This window comes from Megachile rotundata, chromosome 1 (genome assembly GCF_050947335.1).
Source record: "Megachile rotundata isolate GNS110a chromosome 1, iyMegRotu1, whole genome shotgun sequence".
Lineage (NCBI taxonomy): Eukaryota > Metazoa > Arthropoda > Insecta > Hymenoptera > Megachilidae > Megachile > Megachile rotundata.
In genome coordinates, this window is record NC_134983.1 from 1,790,488 (window position 1) to 1,812,631 (window position 22,144).

At 34.0% G+C, this 22,144-nt stretch overlaps 1 protein-coding gene across 4 annotated transcripts in view; it reads right to left on the reverse strand.

The window, feature by feature from the left end:
* Positions 1 to 22,144, reverse strand: part of mnd (L-type amino acid transporter minidiscs) — a 109,341-nt gene that overhangs the window by 18,233 nt on the left and 68,964 nt on the right. For all 4 annotated transcript variants that reach the window (XR_013038933.1, XM_076534173.1, XM_076534182.1 and 1 more), the window contains 2 exons: positions 6,423 to 6,693; positions 5,268 to 5,391 (listed from right to left, as the gene is read on the reverse strand). Coding sequence is in view for 3 of the 4 variants with exons in the window: in XM_076534173.1 (XP_076390288.1) it covers positions 5,268 to 5,391; positions 6,423 to 6,693 (395 nt within the window). In the remaining variant the exon portion in view is untranslated. The remainder of the gene's footprint in view (positions 1 to 5,267; positions 5,392 to 6,422; positions 6,694 to 22,144) is intronic.

Here is a 22,144-nt window from a genome sequence, read left to right on the forward strand (position 1 = left end):
TTAAAGATATCCCTTGCTAAAGATGAACAACTATGAAAATTATCTTTAGTTCATTGAGAATTATTTTGTAAATAAACTACAGATAATAATTTTTCATGGCGTATGTATTCTCAATATAAACATATGCTGTTTATTAACCCCTTGGCTACTGTGGGCGCCTATAGGTGCTTAGAAATTTTGTGTTTGTATTACTGAGAGCACCTATAGGCGCCCACTTTTATACCAACAGAGTTTTTTCCTAGCGATTAAAAAGTTTTTATAAAAAAGAGTTATGACGGCGTGTTATAACATTTGTCATTTGTAGTATCCTTTGTACATAAAGGAAGGATAAAAAACTGTATAGAAAGGCTTTAGCTTTGCTAAATAAGAATATCTGACTTTTTATTATAATAAATAAGACCATAATCACATTTCTCAGAAAAAATCACCGTAGCGAAAAAAAAATTTGGCAAAAATGTTTAATACTTTGGTCAGGGCATTGATATGAAAAAGAGTAAATTTTTCGGTGAAAAATAGCATTCATAAAAGTCTGATCTTTGAATGCTTGTTATGACTATAATTCTTAATGAATTTCATTAATGTCATCGGTTTTGAATTCGACAGGTATTTAGTAAGCAATATATGTTTGTTTCATATCGATCTAGGAGAATCGAATTTTTGACAAATAAACAGCTAATTCGTTGCTTTGGCTCACTGTGGATCGGCGCGAAAACACATACCGAATTCTCACTTTGCAAGTAACCCCCCTCGATTCGATTCCCGTTTCGCTTTTGGAAAAACTGTTGGAATGTCGTCAGATATTTAAATCTCTCGCCGCCTTTTATTTCACTTACAATTAAATTGGCAAGCCTGCGACGGCTTGTTTTTGCCGCCACCGACAAGGGCGAGCCGTGGCGAGCAAAGAACACTCGGGTTTCAATTTTCGTGTCCACTATTAACACAGTGAGTATTTTCGATTCCGGACTATGTTCCACTGTGAGAAGAATTACACGATGTACATATAAAATGATATATGGGTCATTCCACGCCAAATCGATCACTTTTGGAAGTCACCATCTCCGATTTTGCTCTAATCGAAATATGTTGTAGTCCATGTGAAATTAGGGGGGGGTTTAAGTCATCATTTTGCCGGTTTCGAATTTGTTAATGAATGACAGGCCGTCAAAGTTTGCAATTTTTGCCCATTTTGGCGAAAATGGGGTCCACTTGGGAATTTTTTTCTCAGTAACTACTAAACCGAATTAGCTAAAATTTTTTTTTGTTTTATTCGTGAAGGTTTGGGCTATTTTAAGGTATTTTTTTCAACTTTGTCAATTTGTCATAAAATGTTGAAAAATTTAAACAAATTCTTTTTTTGCGTTTTTCTCAATGAGGGGCGTAAAGGGTTAAAATTAAAAAAAAATATGGTCATATTCTTTGAAGCTTCCCCTTTAAAATGAGCCGTTCAGAACGATGGAGCCTCGAAAATTGACATCTCTACAAGCTGGAAACGGACGCGGGGTACCCCCATTTCACATAGGCGAGTCGCGCGTTCAACTATTATGATCGTTTGTTTTATATCACTGGCCTCAAAACTATACAAGAAGACTTCGTACGCGATTAAATGACTCTGTTGGTACCTTGAAAAGTGTATTAGTAACCACTCTTGGTCAATGACACATTTTTTAATCGTAATTTAATTTATAGATATTAGTTCCTACATTTATTATTTATGTTCTACAAAAAGGCATTAATACTCGATGGAAACCGCAAAATAAGATTGTTTTCTTCAATCGGGATGGGATAAGAGGAATTATGATCAAAAGTATGAAGTGCACCATCGTGTGGGGTAGTCTTAGAAATCGTAGCAGGAAAATGTAATGACAACTATTTTATTACAATAAACACTGGGCTATCATTATCGTACGGACAAGTTTTACGTAGCATTTGTTTATTTGATAATGGCACAAAGCTTTGCAAACTTCCATTGCCTGTTATTCATAAAGCCGCTAAAAAATGAGTTTGTAAGCAATCAGCCTGTTTAATATATTCACTTTGTATTACATAATTAAATGCTATGTTTGATAAAGATGATTGTGCCCATTCAAATAAAACTGTAGGATTGAGAATTTGATTTCTTTAACGGTCTTTGTAGGCTAGTGCGCATTGCAAGTCTTTGAATGCTATCCTCCAATACTATCCTTTACCATGAGTTGTTGCAAAAGATTGCCATTCTGCAGAAACATCGAAATTATTAAAATGATAAGTTGAATTAATATAATTTCTTTTGCTTTTACATGTTGTAGCTGTTCTGTTAGTCATGTTATCTAGAACCTAACAACTTTCATGATTTTAACATTTTCAAGCTCATGACCGAACAAACAGATCAGAATGATATTACTTCAGAATTAAGTTTAACATATTATCAATAGACTTTTCAAGGTACCAACAGAGTCATTTAATCGCGTACGAAGTCTTCTTGTATAGTTTTGAGGCCAGTGATATAAAATAACCGATCATAATAGCTGAACGCGCGATTCGCCTATGTGAAATGGGGGTACCCCGCGTCCGTTTTCAGCTTGTAGAGACGTCAATTTTCGAGGCTCCATCGTTCAGAAGAGCTCATTTTAAAGGGAAAGCTTCAAAGAATATGACCATATTTTTTATAAATTTTACCCCTTTACGCCCCTCACTGAGAAAAACGCAAAAAAAGAATTTGTTTAAATTTTTCAACATTTTATGACAAATTGACAAAGTTGAAAAAAATACCTTAAAATAGCCCAAACCTTCACGAATAAAACAAAAAAAAATTTAGCTAATTCGGTTTAGTAGTTACTGAGAAAAAAATTCCCAAGTGGACCCCATTTTCGCCAAAATGGGCAAAAATTGCAAACTTTGACGGCCTGTCATTCATTAACAAATTCGAAACCGGCAAAATGATGACTTAAACCCCCCCTAATTTCACATGGACTACAACATATTTCGATTAGAGCAAAATCGGAGATGGTGACTTCCAAAAGTGATCGATTTGGCGTGGAATGACCCATATATCGTAGAAATACGAAACATAAAAACACTTTTGACCCTGGATTTGATTCTGTTAAGCATTTAAACGGACCAATACATACATCTTGAAAATGTAAGTACATACCTCTTTTAATGCTTGGGAGATATTAAAGAAAATTTGCGCCTCAAAAGGGCCAATGAAAAAGTATTTACTGTTTAAGCAACTATGTATATTGTATAAGAAAGGATACAAGCAAACCTATAACCAACTATGTAAATGAATTTATTCGCACGGTAAAAATAATAAACGAAAGCCTATCAATTATGGGAACGAGGAACCAAAGCGGTAATTAATAAGAGAAAATATTATCACTGAAAAACAAGAAAAGGGATTTGAATTATGCCAGATAAAATAGGAAAAAGAAGCAAAAGAAGAAAATTGTCCTAAGGAGGGGGAAGAAGAAGAGCTATTGACGAATAGAGAAAAAACTATTCAACCAATTCCTGTAAGAATGAGAAGCTGCCCAAATCTAGAAAAGACGGAAAGACCGGACAGACCAAGAAAAATATACCAAACAAAATCATACTCCAAAAATAATAAAGAAGACGTAGAAAATCCAATGCGTGTACAAAAGGCTTTAGTTAGATCGGATAAAGAACAATGGCTAGATGCTATGGAACTTGAGTACCGTACGTACGTGAGTTAATTGAAAATCACACATAGGAACCGGTAAGTAGGTCAACAGACAAAAAACTGTTGACAAAATAAATGGGTTTTTAATGTAAAGAACAATCAAGGTGACTCAATCCAAAGATGTAAGGTCAGGCTGGTAGCCGAAAGTGATCAATAGAGAGAAATAATAGACTTCGATGAAGTATTCGCACCAGTAACAAGAATAAAGACTACACGTACACTATTTGGAGTTAGTGTAATTAAAGAAATGCATATACACCAAATGGATGAAATAACCGTATATGTGCATGGAAACTTATCTGATGAAATCGATCATGGAAGAGCTATTAATGTTTGAGAGGTTTGATGCACAAAATATAATTTGCAAATTAAAGAGCCTCTAATGGTCTAAAGTAAGCTGGTCAAAAGTGGTATCGTAAACTGAATAATTTCTTAGTTAGGTTTAAATTTTAATAAAACCCATGCGAATATGTTTGTATCGATTTGAATAACAGCACGAATAATTACAATTTATATTGATGATTTGTTGTTGGCGTCTTCAAACTTAGTAGAAATAAATAGAATTAAGCATTTATTAGAGAGTGAATTTAAAATGAAAAACTTGGGTACGGTGCGGACATTTTAGGTATGCGTGTAGATAGAATAGGTAGTTTAGGAAGTATTCAAGTATTTCAAGAAAAATATGTTGAGAATTTGTCAGAAAGGTTCGGGACGAAGTGCAATCTGGTAAGCGCTCCTTTGCAAATGAATAGTAATATCGATACCACCAAATCAAAAACGATGAGAGACAAAATTGTAAACAAGTCATACAGAGAATTGGTAGGAAGTTTGGAGTATTTGAGCAATGTGACTAGACCCGATGTAGCTCTTACAGTACGCGTACTAAGTTGATTCAGTATGTATCCAATAGAAACACACTGGAAGTGGGCACAACGTGTACTTCGATATTTAAAAGGGACAGTAGATTACAGCTTGAAATATGAGAGAGGAACGATCATTAGTTGCATATTCTAATTGAGTTGCGGACATGAACAATAGAAATTCATGCACTGGATAAATGTTGCAGTTAATGGTGACTCAATTAATTGGCAAAGCAAAAAACAAAGATCGGAGGCGCTATGCACAGTGGAAACTGAGTGCATGGTTCTGTCAGTAAAGAAACTATTTATATGAGAAACTTGTTAAGACATGCGAAAATTTATTCATTGTTACATAATGCGACTGTGGTTTATTGCTGCAATACAAGTGCGATAGGATTAAATAGAAACAGTGTGTATGGACGCAATGAACAAATAGATATCAGGTACCATTTCTCTCGGGAAGCTCAAGAAAAAAGGGAAATTAGTGTTAAATACTTATATACAAATTAAATTACTGCGTATATACATACAAAACCATTGAGCGGAGTTAAGTACTAAATATGTACTCGGTTATTAAATTTAAGTTACTTTTATAAATTAATTGTGGAACACAAATTAAAATAAGATAAGCGTCTTTCTTCTTACTAACGCAATTTTAAATTAAATTAGTTAGCAAAAAAAGAATATTTAACGAAACTGAATGTTTTATAAATTGTAAAATAACTTACAACGGCGACAGCATCCGATGCAAGAATTTCATCCTGTGTAAGCACCACGAAGTAAGCAACATTTGCCAAAACATAAATCACAGTCACCAGCGGCAATGATATACAAATTGCTTTTGGAAGATTCCTGAAAGCATGATAATTATTAATCGTAGTCTTTATACAGGATCATTTTCGTTTACAAAGGAATTCCGCTATATGTCTCTATTTTATGCGGTCCACTGAACGCGTACATCAACAAATATCGTGAATTTGTCAATTTTATTGCAAATTTTCAAAGTAACAAATATGGATATTTTTGAAGTCATATATTTTTAAATTTGCTAATTAGGAGTTTTAAAATTTACGAACGTCGCTATTTGAAAATTTAGGAATATACAAATACGTAAAGTTGAAAAGTGAGAAATTTGTAAGTTAGGAGATTTAAAATGTTTAAATTTGTAACTTCGAAAATTTCCAAATATTTAATATAAAATACATGAAACCACATAGAACCAACACTCCACATAAATTAAAAATAACAAGTTTATATTTTAGAAAAAATTAAATTAAACCTTAAAGCACTGGTTTGGTTAAATTATCAATACTTTCATAAATTATTGCGTAACCCGTTATCAATCGAAATAAACTTAAATGAAAAAATCCGTATCTACATACTCAAATATCTCAGCATGGCTATTTATTGACAAACTATTGTATTATAATTTCATACATTTATTATTTATTATAAATAAAATTTCAGCCAGAGTTTATTAAAACAATTGCAATTACAATACACTTTACTTCTCAAACGAAGTATATTAAAAAAATTAGTATTGCATGAGTTAGTATTTTATCTTGGACAATACATAAATCTATACATCAGATCAGAATTGCATAATTGCCTGTTTACGAGCAAAACTTCTACAATAATACTTTCTTGATCACTTCAACGATATTGAAAATTAGATAACAGCAATATGGTCGCGTTCATACCATAGTTGAAGTAAATCAACTCGAGTCAATTGAGTACTACCCTAATTCAGGCGAGCTTATAATTAAAGTCGAGCTCAATGTTTGGGCTTCATAATGGATAATTTGAATAAAGAACGATTTTGCTCGTAAAGAAGTAGTTATGTTTTGCACCGACTTAAATTATTAATTTTGAATAATAATTACTTGTATGGATCTTTCAGTTCTTCGGTGACGAAGTTCAGGTAATTCCATCCAGAATAAGAAAATAGCCCTGAGTAAATAGCCAAGGCAATATAACCAGGCTGTGTGTTGGTTCCATCCATGGGATGGTGAAAATTTTCCGTGTGGCCCAAGCAGAGCCACCAGAAACCAGCTGCCATGATGATCACTAATGCGAAAATTTTCGTCCCAGTGAAGATGTCTTGCACCCTAGTCGCCCACTTTACATTGTAGCAATTGATGGCAGTCAACAAACCTGTTAGTGACAGTTTATACCTCTAATTTTTAATAATTTCATTAAATATTTATTGAATGTAAAAGAAAAATACTTAGCAGACCTCTTTTTGAATAGTTGAAAAATGAGGAACATATATTGGACGACATAATTAGGTTAGCTTAGTTATAATTAAGTTACATAGAAAAATATTTGCCGGAACAAAAGTATTCGTACACTTAATTATTGCTACAATTATTTTAGCAGGAATTTTATAAATTAATGTTTTGTACGATAACCCTTTCGGCAAATCACTTTACGTAATATATCGGACATTGACAACACCAAACTTTTAACAAAGTCAGGTTCTATATTACATCATGGTTTCGCACATTTTTTTCTAGTTTCACCCATACATGTTCGACAGGATTTAAGTCCCGCAATTGTGGAGGAGTTGCTAACCTGTGGGGAGTATTGGTATTAACAACCTCTGACGCACTATACACATAGGCAATATGTTTCGCATCACAGTTTTGCTGAAAATAAAATTCATCTAATTCATAAGTCTAACTCATTCTAATTCATCTGCACTATTTTGTAAATTTTCTATTAAAATATTTATCACACTTCCATCTCTGTTCCGAACGTGCGACGGAACATAATACGTGAGGATTTCGTAGGTTGTTTATGATGGGTCCGCGTCTAACAGTTATTTTTGAAAGACAGATTTTTAGCCATCAACGGCAATTTAGTTTTCCTTTTTTCCGAACAATGCCTTTAGAATATTAATTTTCATTTCGTCTTCAATAACTACTCCATCATAAACGGGGTTTTTTCCTGAAGGGTCACCGAGAATGGGCCTCGGTCTCGTTCTAGCGGTAATTTTTAGGACAACGTGTGTGTCACCTGGAGGGAAAAACCCTGGCGTTGCCGACCTTTGAGATCCTCCCATACTCATCGGTATTTTTCCCACCCTCTTCCAAAAAAGGCGCGCTCAGGGCGCAAGAGAGGGTGGGCCCAAGTCAAGGGGCATGTTGATTGGAAAATCAACGTTTCTAATGAGAACCAATCAGCATGCCTCCTTGCACTTCCGACTTTTCGAGGAAGCAACGACGAAACGTCTCGTCAGAATTCACAATCAAGTCATCCGAGTCGGACTTAAGAATCAATAGTAGTGTTAATCGTATCGGACACAAAAAAGTGAAGAATTCAGAAAACAGTTATTCAATTCGGACTAACAATTCTCACTAAGTCAATCGTGTCGGACTTAGAAGTTCTACTAAAGTCATTCGGTTCGGACTTATTATTAGTAACTCTTACGAGTCAGTCGTTCGGACTCAATTTTCAAATATTATTCTTGTATAGTACAGATTTAGTTTAAGTTTATTTAATGGATTATAATGGAAAATTTATTTGTAATGTTAAATATCAAATGTATGATAATGTTAAGTTTCTTTAATGTTAAGCAAAGAAGCGCATTTGTTTCAATTATCATATGTTTATTTTATAAGCGATTGATGCACCGATTCGCAACATTGTAATCATAGACGCGGGAATATTAGCTATAAAGGGCATATGTTATCATTAAAATCGGAAAAGTCTGATTGTGTCGACTCTCAACGGTGTAGCCCAGCGTGCGCGGAAAACTAAAGGGTTTTCTGTGGCCGTCAAGCTCCCCGCGTGCTCGGAAAGATGAAAATCTTTTCGAGGCCGCTATAGACCTCAATTGGGTAGACATCTACCGCTATGAAGGTCCACGCGTGCACGGGAAGACGAAGTCGACCCGGGGCCGCTAAGCTACCGGCGAAACCGGCAGAGTTGACTTTTTTAATGAGTGATTATTCGAATTTATAAGAAAATTCGATAGAAATGCTCGTAAGTAGCGAGGTTCCGCGTCTATGAAGGGCGAAGCATTTTCGGACGTTATCGGTAGCGTTCGTCAACAATCGGTATCGCGTTATCGCTCCGTCGAGTCCGTGAGCGCGGAGCAGGTATTCATTCTCTTCCCAACGACCGAGTAAATAGCATTAAGACGCTTGCGTTCCTTATTCAATATTCTGGTAAAATAAAATTGGTTATATTTATTATAATTTGCATTTAAATTATTTACGCCCACGAAATCCTGTACAATTCTTAAGGTTAATTCCTTTTGAATAAACGTGCACGAGTCAGCACAACTCTGTGTTTCGTGTCGGTTGCATATTTTTAAAATCCAATTCAGTATTAGCTTTAATATACAACTATATATGATTAAATATATTTAATAATATAGGAAATATTGTTGCTTTTGTTTCTATACTTCAAGTGCACGAATACTTTTATCCTCCACTGTACATATATTAGATGGTATGTATTCTAACGAATTTTCCTTTCCCATAAAAAGAAAGAAGGAAAAAAGAAATAAAAAGAGAAGAAGAATAGAATGCAAAAAATCATATATTTAAATTTATTAATATTTTTTTGTTTAGTTTTATATTACTATTACTATTTTTATGAAGAGACGTTATGCTTTTTTACGGTTAGGAAATTTTTGGATTTCAAAAGTAATGGATATTATTGATCATTATGCTGCAACTATCACTCTTGCAAATTACCATAACTACTACACGAATTTGTACAGAGTAAAACAAAATACATAGTACTAAAATGAGAAAGCATGTTATGTTCTATCCCTATCTAAAGAATAACATCGCTGCTCGACCAATCACTTTATAGTGACCTAACCCCTTGTTTTTTCTACGTGTTCCACCTCGTTACGTTCGGGAGCACACTTGCTTCGAAATAAGTAACTGACATTCCGCTTGTTTCCAGACAAAACTGTAACGTCACAAATCACAGGATCGAACTATACATCTGTAAATAAAAGTGACCACAAAACTGAACTTACCTTCTAAATTCAGGGTCAACTTTTTTATCATCATATCATGTAGTATATGTTGAAAGAATAGAAAATACGAAAAGAGTCATATGTCGAAAATCATTCGTTCTCATAAAAAATGATATCAAAGTTTCCCATTAGCAAACATATTAAATACCCATCCACCGACCGAGGTATGAGCATCTGATAAGTAACTGTTAAGACTAATTGTAAAGCGATAAGATAATTTATTACAGATTATTTATGATAAATTTATTGTATGAGCATTACTAACATATACTATAAATCAAATTTACTTTTTATTTACTTTGAAAAGCAGTGATTATTTAATCTCTCAAAATCTGCTATACTACAATTAACCTATCTCCAAGCTCAGTGTTCTGAACTGCAATTTGAAAATTGATCGATAATGCGGATGTTTACCGATGTGTCTTAGTATCGCATGGTCTCCGGTCAGAAAATCTAACAATAAGATTAAGTTTACCGGGCTTATAAATTTACGGATAGTACCGGTTATATTTACCGCAACATGACACGTTATGAACACTTTTGAGCGGATATATAATATGTATATCACGAAATTGTGTTTGATACGAGGTCTGTCCCAAAAGTATCCGACCTTCTTTAATTTCTTCGGACCTGACAATTTTAGCGTCATTTGCCGGGTATGAGTATCAACTGCAAAGCTTTACGAATTCATCGGGACACCTTAGTTCACGTGCAACGTGCATTTATTTACGAAGCATTTTTTACGTTCGTCGCATTCTGCCGTTGTGAAAAATGACAGAAAGATCGGAGCAACGAATTTGCATCAAATTTTGCTTAAAACTCGAAAAGAGTTTTTCGGAGACCATCGAAATGACAAAAAAGACATTTGGGGACGAGTGTATGAGCAACACACAAATCAAAGAGTGGTAAAAGCGGTTCAAAGATGGTCGCACATCTGTTGGTAGTAACCCACGCTCTGGACGGCCTTTCACGACAACAACACCTAATAATGTCGAACGTGTGCGACTTGCGACCAACGAAGATCGTCGATTGACTGTGCGAGAACTAGAATGTGATCTTGGAATACCAAAAACTAGTTTTGGCCTCAGTTTTGGTCAAGCGGTGATTGACTTCTTCATCACGGTGCCGCGCCAGCGCATGCATCGAATCTTGTGCAGCAATATTTGACGAAGCACAATGTAATACAGCTCCGTCAGCATCCGTACAGTCCTGATGTAGTTCCCTGCGATTTTTGGTTGTTTTCAAGATTGAAAATGCCACTCAAAGGACACCGACTTGACGATAAAGAAACGGTCGAAACTAATACGACGAACGCTCTAAAGGCTATTTCGAAAAACGACTTCCAGGGCTGTTTTTATCAGTGAAAATGTCGTTGGCAGCGTATTATACAATCAAATGAAGACTACTTCGAAGGATGCCACCAGCCCGATGACGTAGAATAAAATAACACCAGCAGGGAAATATGAAGGAAGGTCGGATACTTTTGGGACAGACCTCGTATACAGGGTTTGTCCAATAAGTATCAGGATTGACTTTTTCCAGGCAGTGGGTATGGAGAGCGAGCAATTTCTATAAGCTAAATAGATGCAGGGATTTGTCAAGCATTAGCGGATGACGTGTTCATTTATTTGTAAACATAAAAGTGAAAGTGTGTTTAGTGCTTTATTAAACAAATTTGCTACGGAGACTTATGATCCATGAGGCTTACCAGAACGAATCTACGTTCAGAACACACACTTTTGAATGGCACAGTCAATTAAAAAATTGCCAAGAAGACATCAAAGGCGAACAGTGCCCTAGAGGCCGACGTCGACCCCATCCGAAAAAAATGTGGACTTCGTGCAAGAACATTAGAACTGTAATCGCCGGTTAAGTATTCGTTCGATAACACAGGAGTTAAATTTAGCAAAATTTAATGTGTGTTCAATTGTGGCCGACATTTTGCTCCCAAAAGTTTTGTCAAGCGAGTAGAAGGAATATCATCGGCACTAGCAAAATACACCGTGACAACTCCACCCCAATCACCCTGCAGTTCAGATATGGCATTTTTCAATCTATTTCTGATCCCAATGATCTAAACAAGCCTGAAAGGACATTGTTCCTGAATGGCTAAAGCGGTACAAGCGTCTTCAACGTAGTGTTTGAACAGCTTTGTGTTTGGCAATGTCTATGGAACGGTGGGAAAATGTGGTCAACGCTGCATTGATGCAGGAGGAGTACAGTTTGAGAACTATTAGCTTAATGTACAGATATCTTCAATAAATTTTTTGTCATCCCTTCAGTTTCAAAACTTATTGGACAAACCCTGCATTATAATTTGAAATCATTTTACATTATTACGATCCATCATTCGTCGTCAAACAGTATCAATCAATCTCCAATAGTAAATATTCCCCATCTTTCCTTCGATAACCAATGATTCATCCTTTATCGATTACTTATTCCTCATAAACCACTCATAGACCCCAAAATAAACCCTACTTTTTTATTATACTAAATATACGATTCTTCCCTCTAAACAGAGAGAACACTAAATAATTTTCGAGCTAGTAACTAGACATTAATACTAATTTTCGTCGAAAGTACCGTCTAAATACTCTTACTCTATTTTATGTAATATTTCGTTGAGGAAAATATGATGCCATGGTTTTATAAGAACGATTGATTTGCGACATATCCTTTTATTTCTTTTTCATTTTCCTTCAGACTTCTTATTCTGCCGATGAGTACTGTTTGAAATGATAAAAGAATTTAACCATGAATTTGGAGGTGAAAGTTAATTTTGCCGTCACTTTTGTTTACAAGTCTTCACGAATTCAGAGATACAGAATTATTCTCTGAGATCAGTGACATATAACTTTTTCCAACTTGTAAATTGGATACTTCTTCTGATAAAGTAACTTAAAAAAACAAGTTTCTAGAAAAAACTTGAGCCACAAATAGCTAAACTTGATTTAAGAGGTGAATCTGATCTATAACATGGTGAATTTGATTTGCAAAAAGGAGAATAAAACGAGCAAGATGGTTAATTTTGAGTACGTGAAAGTGAGTTAAATCTACAAGAGAATTATTTAAATTGCAAAATCTGTATAAGATTTACTATTCTTGTAATACGCAATACTAAAAATTGTAGAAAAGAGTACGAAATTTCTTGAAAGTTACTTTGAATTTCCCTGTGTACTCTTTTTAAGTTATTCCTAAGTTCTTATTATGCTGCTCCTAGCTCTTGTTATGTTTTTTTTAGACTTTCTTGACTATATAGAGATTTTTATGGAGAATAATGGTGCTATCAGCATTATTTTGCAATTACCGCTCGGAGATGGAGCTAATATTTTTTTCAAACAAATCAGTTACTGTCACAAAGTTTATTTTACATTTCGTTTATAGCACCCGTTACAGAAATTATAATATGTAGTGGGCTTCCCCTGGTTGCAGTAATCGATTCTGTAAGTGTGAGACTTAATAGATAAATATCTGTCAATTAATGAAAGAAAGCTTTGATTAGTTAACGGTTATCAAAACATGCAGGATCGCTGTAATCGCATGTTATATCTGTAAGCACTACATTTACTCTTTTATAAACAAAAATTACTTTACAGTTTAAGATAAACATTTATTTTAATATGGTCTAAGAGATGTGTTTTAATAATATTAATAAATAGTTTAATAAATACAAAATCAACATAAGTACCAATTACACAAATAAGAAATAGTAACAGAAAAATGATTATATTGACTGCACTCAATTTATTTGTTCATATGTAACCGTCACTCCTCTTTAGTTTCTCAGATATTCATAAAAAAATGTCGCTGGTACAATGAGTTCATGGTAATGTATATTAGTATGTTTTTGTATAAATACATCATGAGGATCGAAAACTAATGTAGCCCTTCAGAACGATGGACCCTTGAAAACTGACATCACTGCATGCTGGAAAAGTCGCGGGGTACCTACATTTTAGGTAGGCGAGTCGTGCGCTCAGCTATTATGACCGGTTGTTTTATACCACTAGTCCTAAAGCAAACTGAGAGTGCGACGCGCCTACTAGCCAGTTTTCGAGGCTCCATTGTTCTGAAGAGCTTATTTTAAAGGGGACTTTTCAAAGAACATAACCATATTTTTTAAAAATTTAAACCCTGTATGCCCCTTATTGAAAAAACGCAAAAATAGAATTTGTTTATATTTTGCAACATTTTATAACAAATTGACGGAATTAAAAAAATATTTTAAAAATAACCCAATCTTTTATGAATAAAACAAAAAAAAATTTAGCTGGATTGGTTCTGTGGCGCCCTTAGCACCACGTACGCCATTGCCTTTTCTGTATTCTACATCCTTTCTGTTTTCTAAAATTCTTTTTCCTGTTTTCTATCTTCCTTAGCTTTACGTTCTCTAATTGTCACGTTTTCTATAGGGTCTAGCCGGGGCCTGGTCAGTGTCAACGCTTAGGCCCTTGCGAACCTCTGCACTTTCTGTTTTATGATTCTTTTCCGCTGTACCTCTCCTTTTCCGAACTTTTCAACGGTTTTTCTGGATTTTCCCACTTTCTACATTTTCTCTTTTTCTAACCGTTTCTTTCTTCTTTTACTGATGAGTTTTTGGGGAGAGGTTTTGACCAGCGACGTGATCAGTCAGTCAGAGTTGTTGGAGGACCCAACCATATGCTTCGCAAAATACTTTCTTTACCATGCTGTTCCTATTTCCTTCTCCTTAACCTTGGGTCCCTTCCTGTCATCAGTCCTACTCCACTCAAGTACCCATAAATTACCACCTCTCGAAATCCACTTTCTTTCAATATTCTGTCCAATCCCTGTTCTTTTCCTCCACCCTCGTTAAATAGTTTCAATAAGCATTTTCCTAAAAGGTTTCTTCTTCACGATTTTTACTCCGTCTCGTTAGAATTCATTCGCAACTCAACCGTGCTAGTTCATAAACTCGTTAGTTAACTGTTGTAAGATATTTGTACGGAAATAAAATTAACTATTTAAAATTAATCTCGAATTATCTGAACCCGGTTTTCCAACAGAGTTTTGAATAGATCACATTTTTCCTACTCGTACACGTAAGTTTATTTTCGAAAAAATTGCAAATTTTGAAGGCCTGTTCTTCCTTAACAAATTCGAAACCGGCAAAACCTAACTTAATCCATTCGAGACAGCGATTTTTTTCGAACACGATCCTTAGGAGCGAAATTTTTTTTATACTGTTTATTTTTAATAAAAAAAAAAGAAAAAACTTGTTTATTATGGAAATCACTCAATTCATAAGTAAATTCGCATAAATAAGATGATTGCACACCGTGTGTGCACCTCGCTTCTGAGAATATTTTTATTGCAAGTGATAGAATGGATCGACGCAGATCAATACTTTAGCTGCCCCCGTTTGGATTAATTATGTAACTTGGGAGCAATGAGATTACTGCGTTCTCTTACGTTTTTATTCTTGTTTTATTTGGAGCAAATTATGTTCAGTTATATTTTGTTGTACACCACGTATCATAGAATGCAAATATGTTAGGTGATGTAAAAAGTTCTGAGCGTTTTTCGCTAGATGTCTTTTACATCCCTCACGATGTATACATCGTATCAAGGCATACTACTATATGGCGATTTCAAGATGACGTTACGCTTGAAAAAACGATGTTTGTTAGTCCAGGGATGTTACACTTTGTTCGGTGAGGCCAGTTGTGCGTTACAGCGTTCCAAATGCAGGTAAAAAACGTGAAAATTCGATACATTCTTCAGTATCAGTATGATCAAGGTGAAAAGGGGAGCAGGCGGCCAAAAAAATTTGTGCTGTTTATGGACCCAATACAGTATCGAATGCAACAGCAAAGCGATGGCTCGCAAACAATGACAACAGTAAAGCCACGTTTTGGAAGGCCAATCGTCGAAAATGTGGATAAAATGGAAATTGTCGAGTCGGACCAGCATGTGAGCACCTATTCTATTGCTCAAGAACTAGAGCTTAGCCAGAAACCCGTTTTGAACCATTTGCAAAAGGCTAGTCTTAAGAAAATGCTCGATGTATGAGGTAATTGACGGAAAAGAACCTATTGGACAGAATTGATGACTGCGATTCTTTGCTGAAACACAATGAACTCAACCCCTTTTTGAAGCGGATGGTGACTGACGATGAAAAATGGATCACATACGAGAACAACAGCCGCAAAAGATCGTGGTCCAATCGCGCTGAGCCGGTACAAACGATCGCCAAGCCCGGATTAAAGGAAAAGAAGGTTTTGCTGTGTGTTTGGTGGGATTGGAAAGGAATCATCTACTATGAACTGCTCCCATCGGGTCAAACATTTAATTCGGACATTTACTGTCAACAACTGACGAGATTGAAGCAGGCGATCGACTAGAAGCGGTCAGAATTGGCCAATGGGAAAGGTGAGGTATTCCATCAAGACCAAACGCGTCAGAAACTCTGAGTGAGAGCTTGAATGGGAGATTCTATCATATCCACCGTATAGTCTAGATCTGGTACCAAGCGATTATCATCTTTTTAGGCATTTGCAAAATTTTCTTGATGGTACAAATCTGGCTTCAAGAGGGGCTTGTGAATATGAATTGGTTCAGTTTTTCTGCAATCGAGGAATTATGAAATTGCCTTCAAAATGGACAAAAGTTATCGAACAAAATGGTGCATATTTGATCTAAATCGGATAATCCTAACTATGTTATCATCGTCGAAATAAAGCGAAAAAATGCTCAGACCTTGTTACTTCACCTAATATATTTATTGTGTTTAAAACTGTATTCGGTTATTCTCGCTCCTGACAGCGAGGAGAGGCTGTCCACGTGTGTAATATAAGGTAATATAAAGTTTTACCTCGACAACTACTTTACTCAGAATAACTAATAATTGCTTATTATTACTATTGCACACCTAGTGTGCAACCGGTCTAATAGCCTCGGAAATAAATTACACACACGGTGTACAATAGATATCGAATGAGTTAACCCCTCGCACTCTAATTTCACATGGATTACAACATATTTTGATTTGAGCAAAATCGTAGATGGCGAGGTCCAAAAGTGATCGATTTGACCTGGAATGACCCGTATACAACAATTGCTTCCACATTGTTCCTATTGATGTGTCTATACATATATGTATACATATTTATGTATTTCTTATTGCTGCGTGTATGTTATCTTCATGAAAGTCAGTCTAACGAGCGGTAAATGTACAGTTCCTCGATTTAATATTCGGACTCTGTGGTATTTGCAAAATTAAAGCTTTATGTACTTACTTGCAATGTGATTATCGAAGTTTCTAATCCGTTATGAGTTAAAGCACATATTCTAGTTTACAAGTATGTAAAATTAAATACTTTATTTTTTATTGTTTTCCACATAATAAATCATAAACGAAATTAGACCCGATCTTGGTGTCCAAAAAATATTCGGCCACTTAATATTACATAAAGTTTTTTTCATTTTTCTTACTTAGAGTGTATTAACAATAAAGTTATAATTTTAATATTAATTTAATATTTTTTGGGACATCCCTTTTGTTTGATGACGTTTTGCAAACGTGTTGGCAAGTTTGAAATTATTTTATTTAAATAATTTTGAGTAATGCGTTTCCACTTTTCCGTCAGCCGTATTTTTAATTCGTCTTTTGTTTTTATGGGGGTGATTTTAATATTGCGATCCAATAAGTCCCATAGATTTTCAATTGGATTTAAATCCGGTGATTGTGGTGGAGGATGGAGTACTTTCGGACAAGCGTATAATAAATATTCCTGAACTATTTTCCATCTGTGTTTCGGATCGTTATCCTGGAAGAACTTAAAACTGTCGTGTATGCAATAAAAATTAATTAATTAATTTTGAAAATTTTAACATGTGGGAATATGGAAATCTAGATGTTTCAGACTTGCTGCTTAAGCTTGTGGAATTTCATAAGTTGTGGACTTGGAAATGTAATTATTTAAGAAACTGGAAATGTTGAAATTTGAAAATTTGGGAAATTTGTCTGAATAATAATTATATGTAATGATTTAAAATTAAAAAGAAGTAATATTGAAAAAATACTTAATCAAAACAGTTAGTGTTGATTAATTACTTTTCTAACATTCTTACTTTTTCAACCTGTTTTGATTCTCATTAAATTTTTTGTTCTTAATTACATATTTTCTTTTATGAGGAAAGTATGCCAATGTTAGTAATTACACAAGATTTTTTATTTGTTTATCATTTTATACGCATGTTCCTAATAATGTGACAGTTTTTCCTTAATAATAATTATATTAATATTGCTAAATATGTTTACGAAGAAGTTGACCATTCCGCAAAATAATATCGTTGCTTCATTCTAACAGCAATATATGTAATTCAAAAGATATAAATTGTAGTGTTAAAATCTTTTAAAATGTATATTTCTGCAAATACTAAATTGCAGGACTAATTTTTATTGTTATTATTACACATTGTGTATCATTACTAATTTATACTAAATATGCCGCATGGCCTCATAAAAATAGAAATGTAATGTAACCCTGTATTTAACGAAAGTAAATCTGAAATGTGTTAAGTTGAAAAAATAAATCATAATAAATCATGAAATAAAATAAATCATAAAAAGGATTAAAACAAATGGTCAAAATATATGTATAAATATGAAAACAGCTCAATATATATTTTGTCCAAAATTTAATAAAAATAATCTATTAATTGACACAGATGATAAATATATTTTACCTTTATTTAAAAAATTATTAACTAGTTTTGGATATTTTTTACCTGCAATTAAGTAGATTTCGATTTTCATTCAATACAATTAATAGATTGTTTTTATTAAATTTTGGGAAAAACAAAAATAATTAATTTAAATTATTACATTAGTACCAAATTATAGGTTGCTGTAGGATCCAAAAAACTAATGAAACTTCTTGGAAATGACAAAATCTTTAACAAGTTTAACTTGTATCTGCTGTGGGTAAACACATTATCGAACAAGTAAAAAATGTAAAAATATTCCAAATCAGATATAGACATAGATAAGATAAGGTAAATTAATATTTTCTATTATCCGTAATCATAAAAGTAAAAGGTAAATAATTTTTATATATTGCATATTGATTCATTAAAACAGAAAAAAAAGTAATTCATCATTTACGGTTTACTCAGTTATAACAAGTTATTTATTTCCAAAAAAGAAAAATGGTAGAAATGTATATATACGTAACCGTGTGATTTCGGTAATATAAACCTGCATTATTCGCATTATTTCTGAAAAAATGAAGATGATCTTCAGTCTTTTAAATCGGCTGTATATCTTTCAATGTCACACAAAAGCTTTTGTCAAGACGAATTCTTTCGTATGCACGAGTGTGAATTTTAAATGTAAATTGGGACCTTGGTACATTCGGACCTTCACCGGTGTATGTCGACAATCACAGATATGCTCTGGTGGAGGTCCAAAAGAGAGGAGCCGACAAAGAAGCGACTGGTTCTCTCCTGCCAAATCCTGTGTTCTGCTGGGAGTCAGTCAGCTTTGTCAATCTTATGCAAGCTTTGATAATGCGAGCAACGTTTTCTTAATTTTTTTTTCCAATACCGTAATTTATACTGAATGGATACTGCAGTAAATCGTGATCTTTTTCTTGAAAAGTTAAATGCATTAATTGCGGGTAAACGAGAAGACAATTGTTTTTATTTTTCTCAAGAAAAGTACTCTAAAATACTTCCTGAATTGGTTTCTGCTAAAACTAAGTGCAACACACCTTTGGATTACAGACGATTAAAACGTTTTGACGTTTTAAAAATTAATGATGAAAGGAAATTAATTGTACCATTAAAATCAGGGGAAACGAATATACAGTATTATGTTACCAATGAAAAATTGTTCAGTATACTATATGAAACTCACGCCAGAATAGGCCACGGAGGAAGAACACGTATGCTTAGAATGTACTATGTGTTTTATAAATTCTTGGTGTCTCCTCTCAGAAAGAGAGGCGAAAAAGTTACGTCACCCTTGTGACGTTTTATAGCGACTGAATTACGGAGAAGAAAATATAAATCTCCGACATGTTCAACATTCACCATTAGTGCATGGTGAATGTCGACATTTACCGGCGTAAGTCAGAAATAAGGGTATTTAGCAAATATTTCGGACATACACCAAGCGACTATGTGAATGTCGACATTCACCAGATTTCGGCCTTCCACCGAAACATATATACGCAAATCTTTCGGGTCTGAGGTTTTGCGTATATTGTGCAGGTCCTACATTGATTGATATCTTGCCGAACGTAGAAAAAGACAGAACAGAAAAATGACAAGGTCGCCGTTTGTGTATATCGTAAAGGTACTACATTTCGAGCGAAGGAGACTGAACGTAAACAAACAGTGACCTATCGGTAGGACACTCCTAATGCAAAAATGAACATTTTTTATTTTTTTTTTTTTTTATTTTTCAGGATAACATACACAGGATAACGTATTACAATTTAGAACAATTTACATTTAACCCTTTCACTACGAAAGACATAAATATACGTCCTGAGAAGTCTATCGATATACACGAAAGACGTAAATATACGTTCCTAGATGTTCATCAATATATACAAGAGACCTAAATATACGCCCATTACATTCTATTGAAAGGCATTTTCTCAGCACATAATTTTAATCCGTCTTCTAAAAAAAAAAAGATTCTGCTCGAAAATGTGCAGTATGCAGTAAACACAAAATTCGTCGAGAAACTAGGTATGAATGCAAAGAATGTGATGTAGCTTTGCTACATTTTTATAAAAGGCTACTTAAAATAAGTCAATAATAGATATATTTAATTCATTTGTGATGGAAATGGGAGTACAGATTTATAATATAATATTAAAAACTATTAAATATAAGACAACACAATTAACACAATTTGAACACCAAATGAATTTATTTTAAAACGAGAAATAACAAGGAAAGAACTTTAAATGAAACACAAGATCTTTTAATATACGTGTACGATATCGTAATTGCAGAGAGAACAGTAAAAAATAATTATATACACTGCTTAAAAGAGGTATGGCATAGAAAAATTTTTGGCAAAAATTGGGCAAATTTGATTGATGATAACTCCGTGAAAAATCATTCTTCAAAGTTCTGTATTTTTGCGGAAGAAAATGGTAGCGATTTTTCACGTACTGGAAACTAAAGATGAAGGTTTAGACTTTATGCTGCTCCAAACAGTATCACCAAACAAAAATGTGGCAAGTCCATGCATTTCGTCAAACTTTGTAATTTTCAATATTGCAAACATGACCTCACATTTACGGTGTTATTGTAGTAGGGATGCATCAAATCGAAAATCAAATTATAGGGTCTTAAAGTAGAGATCTCAAGCTTTAATTTAAAAAAAAACAGCATAACTTTGCGATAATTTTTCACGGAGTTATCATCAGTCAAATTTGCCCAATTTTTGCCCAAAATTTTTCTATGCCATATTTCTTTTGAGCAGTGTAGATATTATTTTATTTTAACATTTGAGGATCTAATTGAATCGAGCGATATCATATAGATAATAGATAAATATACATACTTGATTACCGACTTATTGGCAAATTACCGACATATTTCTGTATTTATTTTTGCTGTTTTCAACAATTTGCAATGATTGTTTTTTAAGTCCTACGAATAGTATCAAATTTCCGGATACTGTTATGGTCACTGGTCTGCACGGCGCAGCGACCGACATGCGTCTAACGCATCATCCCTGTTGATGGATTACTCCAAAATCGCGCCGCAGTGAAAGGGTTAACATGATACCTAATTTTATCACTTCGTACCGATAACATACTAGTAAATATATTACAGAATGTTCGATTTATTGCTTCCAATATTGCCTTGCACGACTTTGAAAGTCATAGTCATATGTACATTAGGGTGGCCCTTATCTATAGAGCTCGGTTTTTTTTTTTTTCGATTTTTTCATTGTCTCAGTTAATGTATTCTGTGTTAATGTACATTTGCTTACGTTAGGATAAAAGCTTTTCTAATTCTCAATTACTTGCAAAATGTATTGTTTTTCTTCTTCATTTTTGGTCAACAGATTATTATATTTAGATAATAAGTTTGACACCACGTTCAGCGGTATCGTTTACCACTTTTAAATTTCTTGCAATTTCCAAACCTTTTTGATATGAAATATCATTTTTCCACAAGGAAGGGTCTTTTTCTAAGAAATCTGTGGGTATATTGTACCTGTTAAACCATTTTTGGATTCAGTAGAAATGAAGATATCAATATTCATATTTACATAATTTTGTACATTTTCCGGAAGTATTACACGTATCTTTGCTGAATATTCCGTATTATCATTTTTTAGAGCCTTAATCATTTTCCTTTTTGTGTTCACTGGTATTATTTCATCGAAAACGGATAATGCCACGTTCTCAGATACAAGGTACCATAAATGGTTAGAAAATTTGCATATTCTTATTCTAGCAATATTATTATCAATTATATAATACAACTATAGATTTTGTAGGAATTTTAGATCTTGCAATGGCGCTCTTACGGGAATTGATGCATTAATCCAGGCTTGAATTTATAAATTAGCTGAAAGAATACATGAGGGAACGCGACATGGATGAA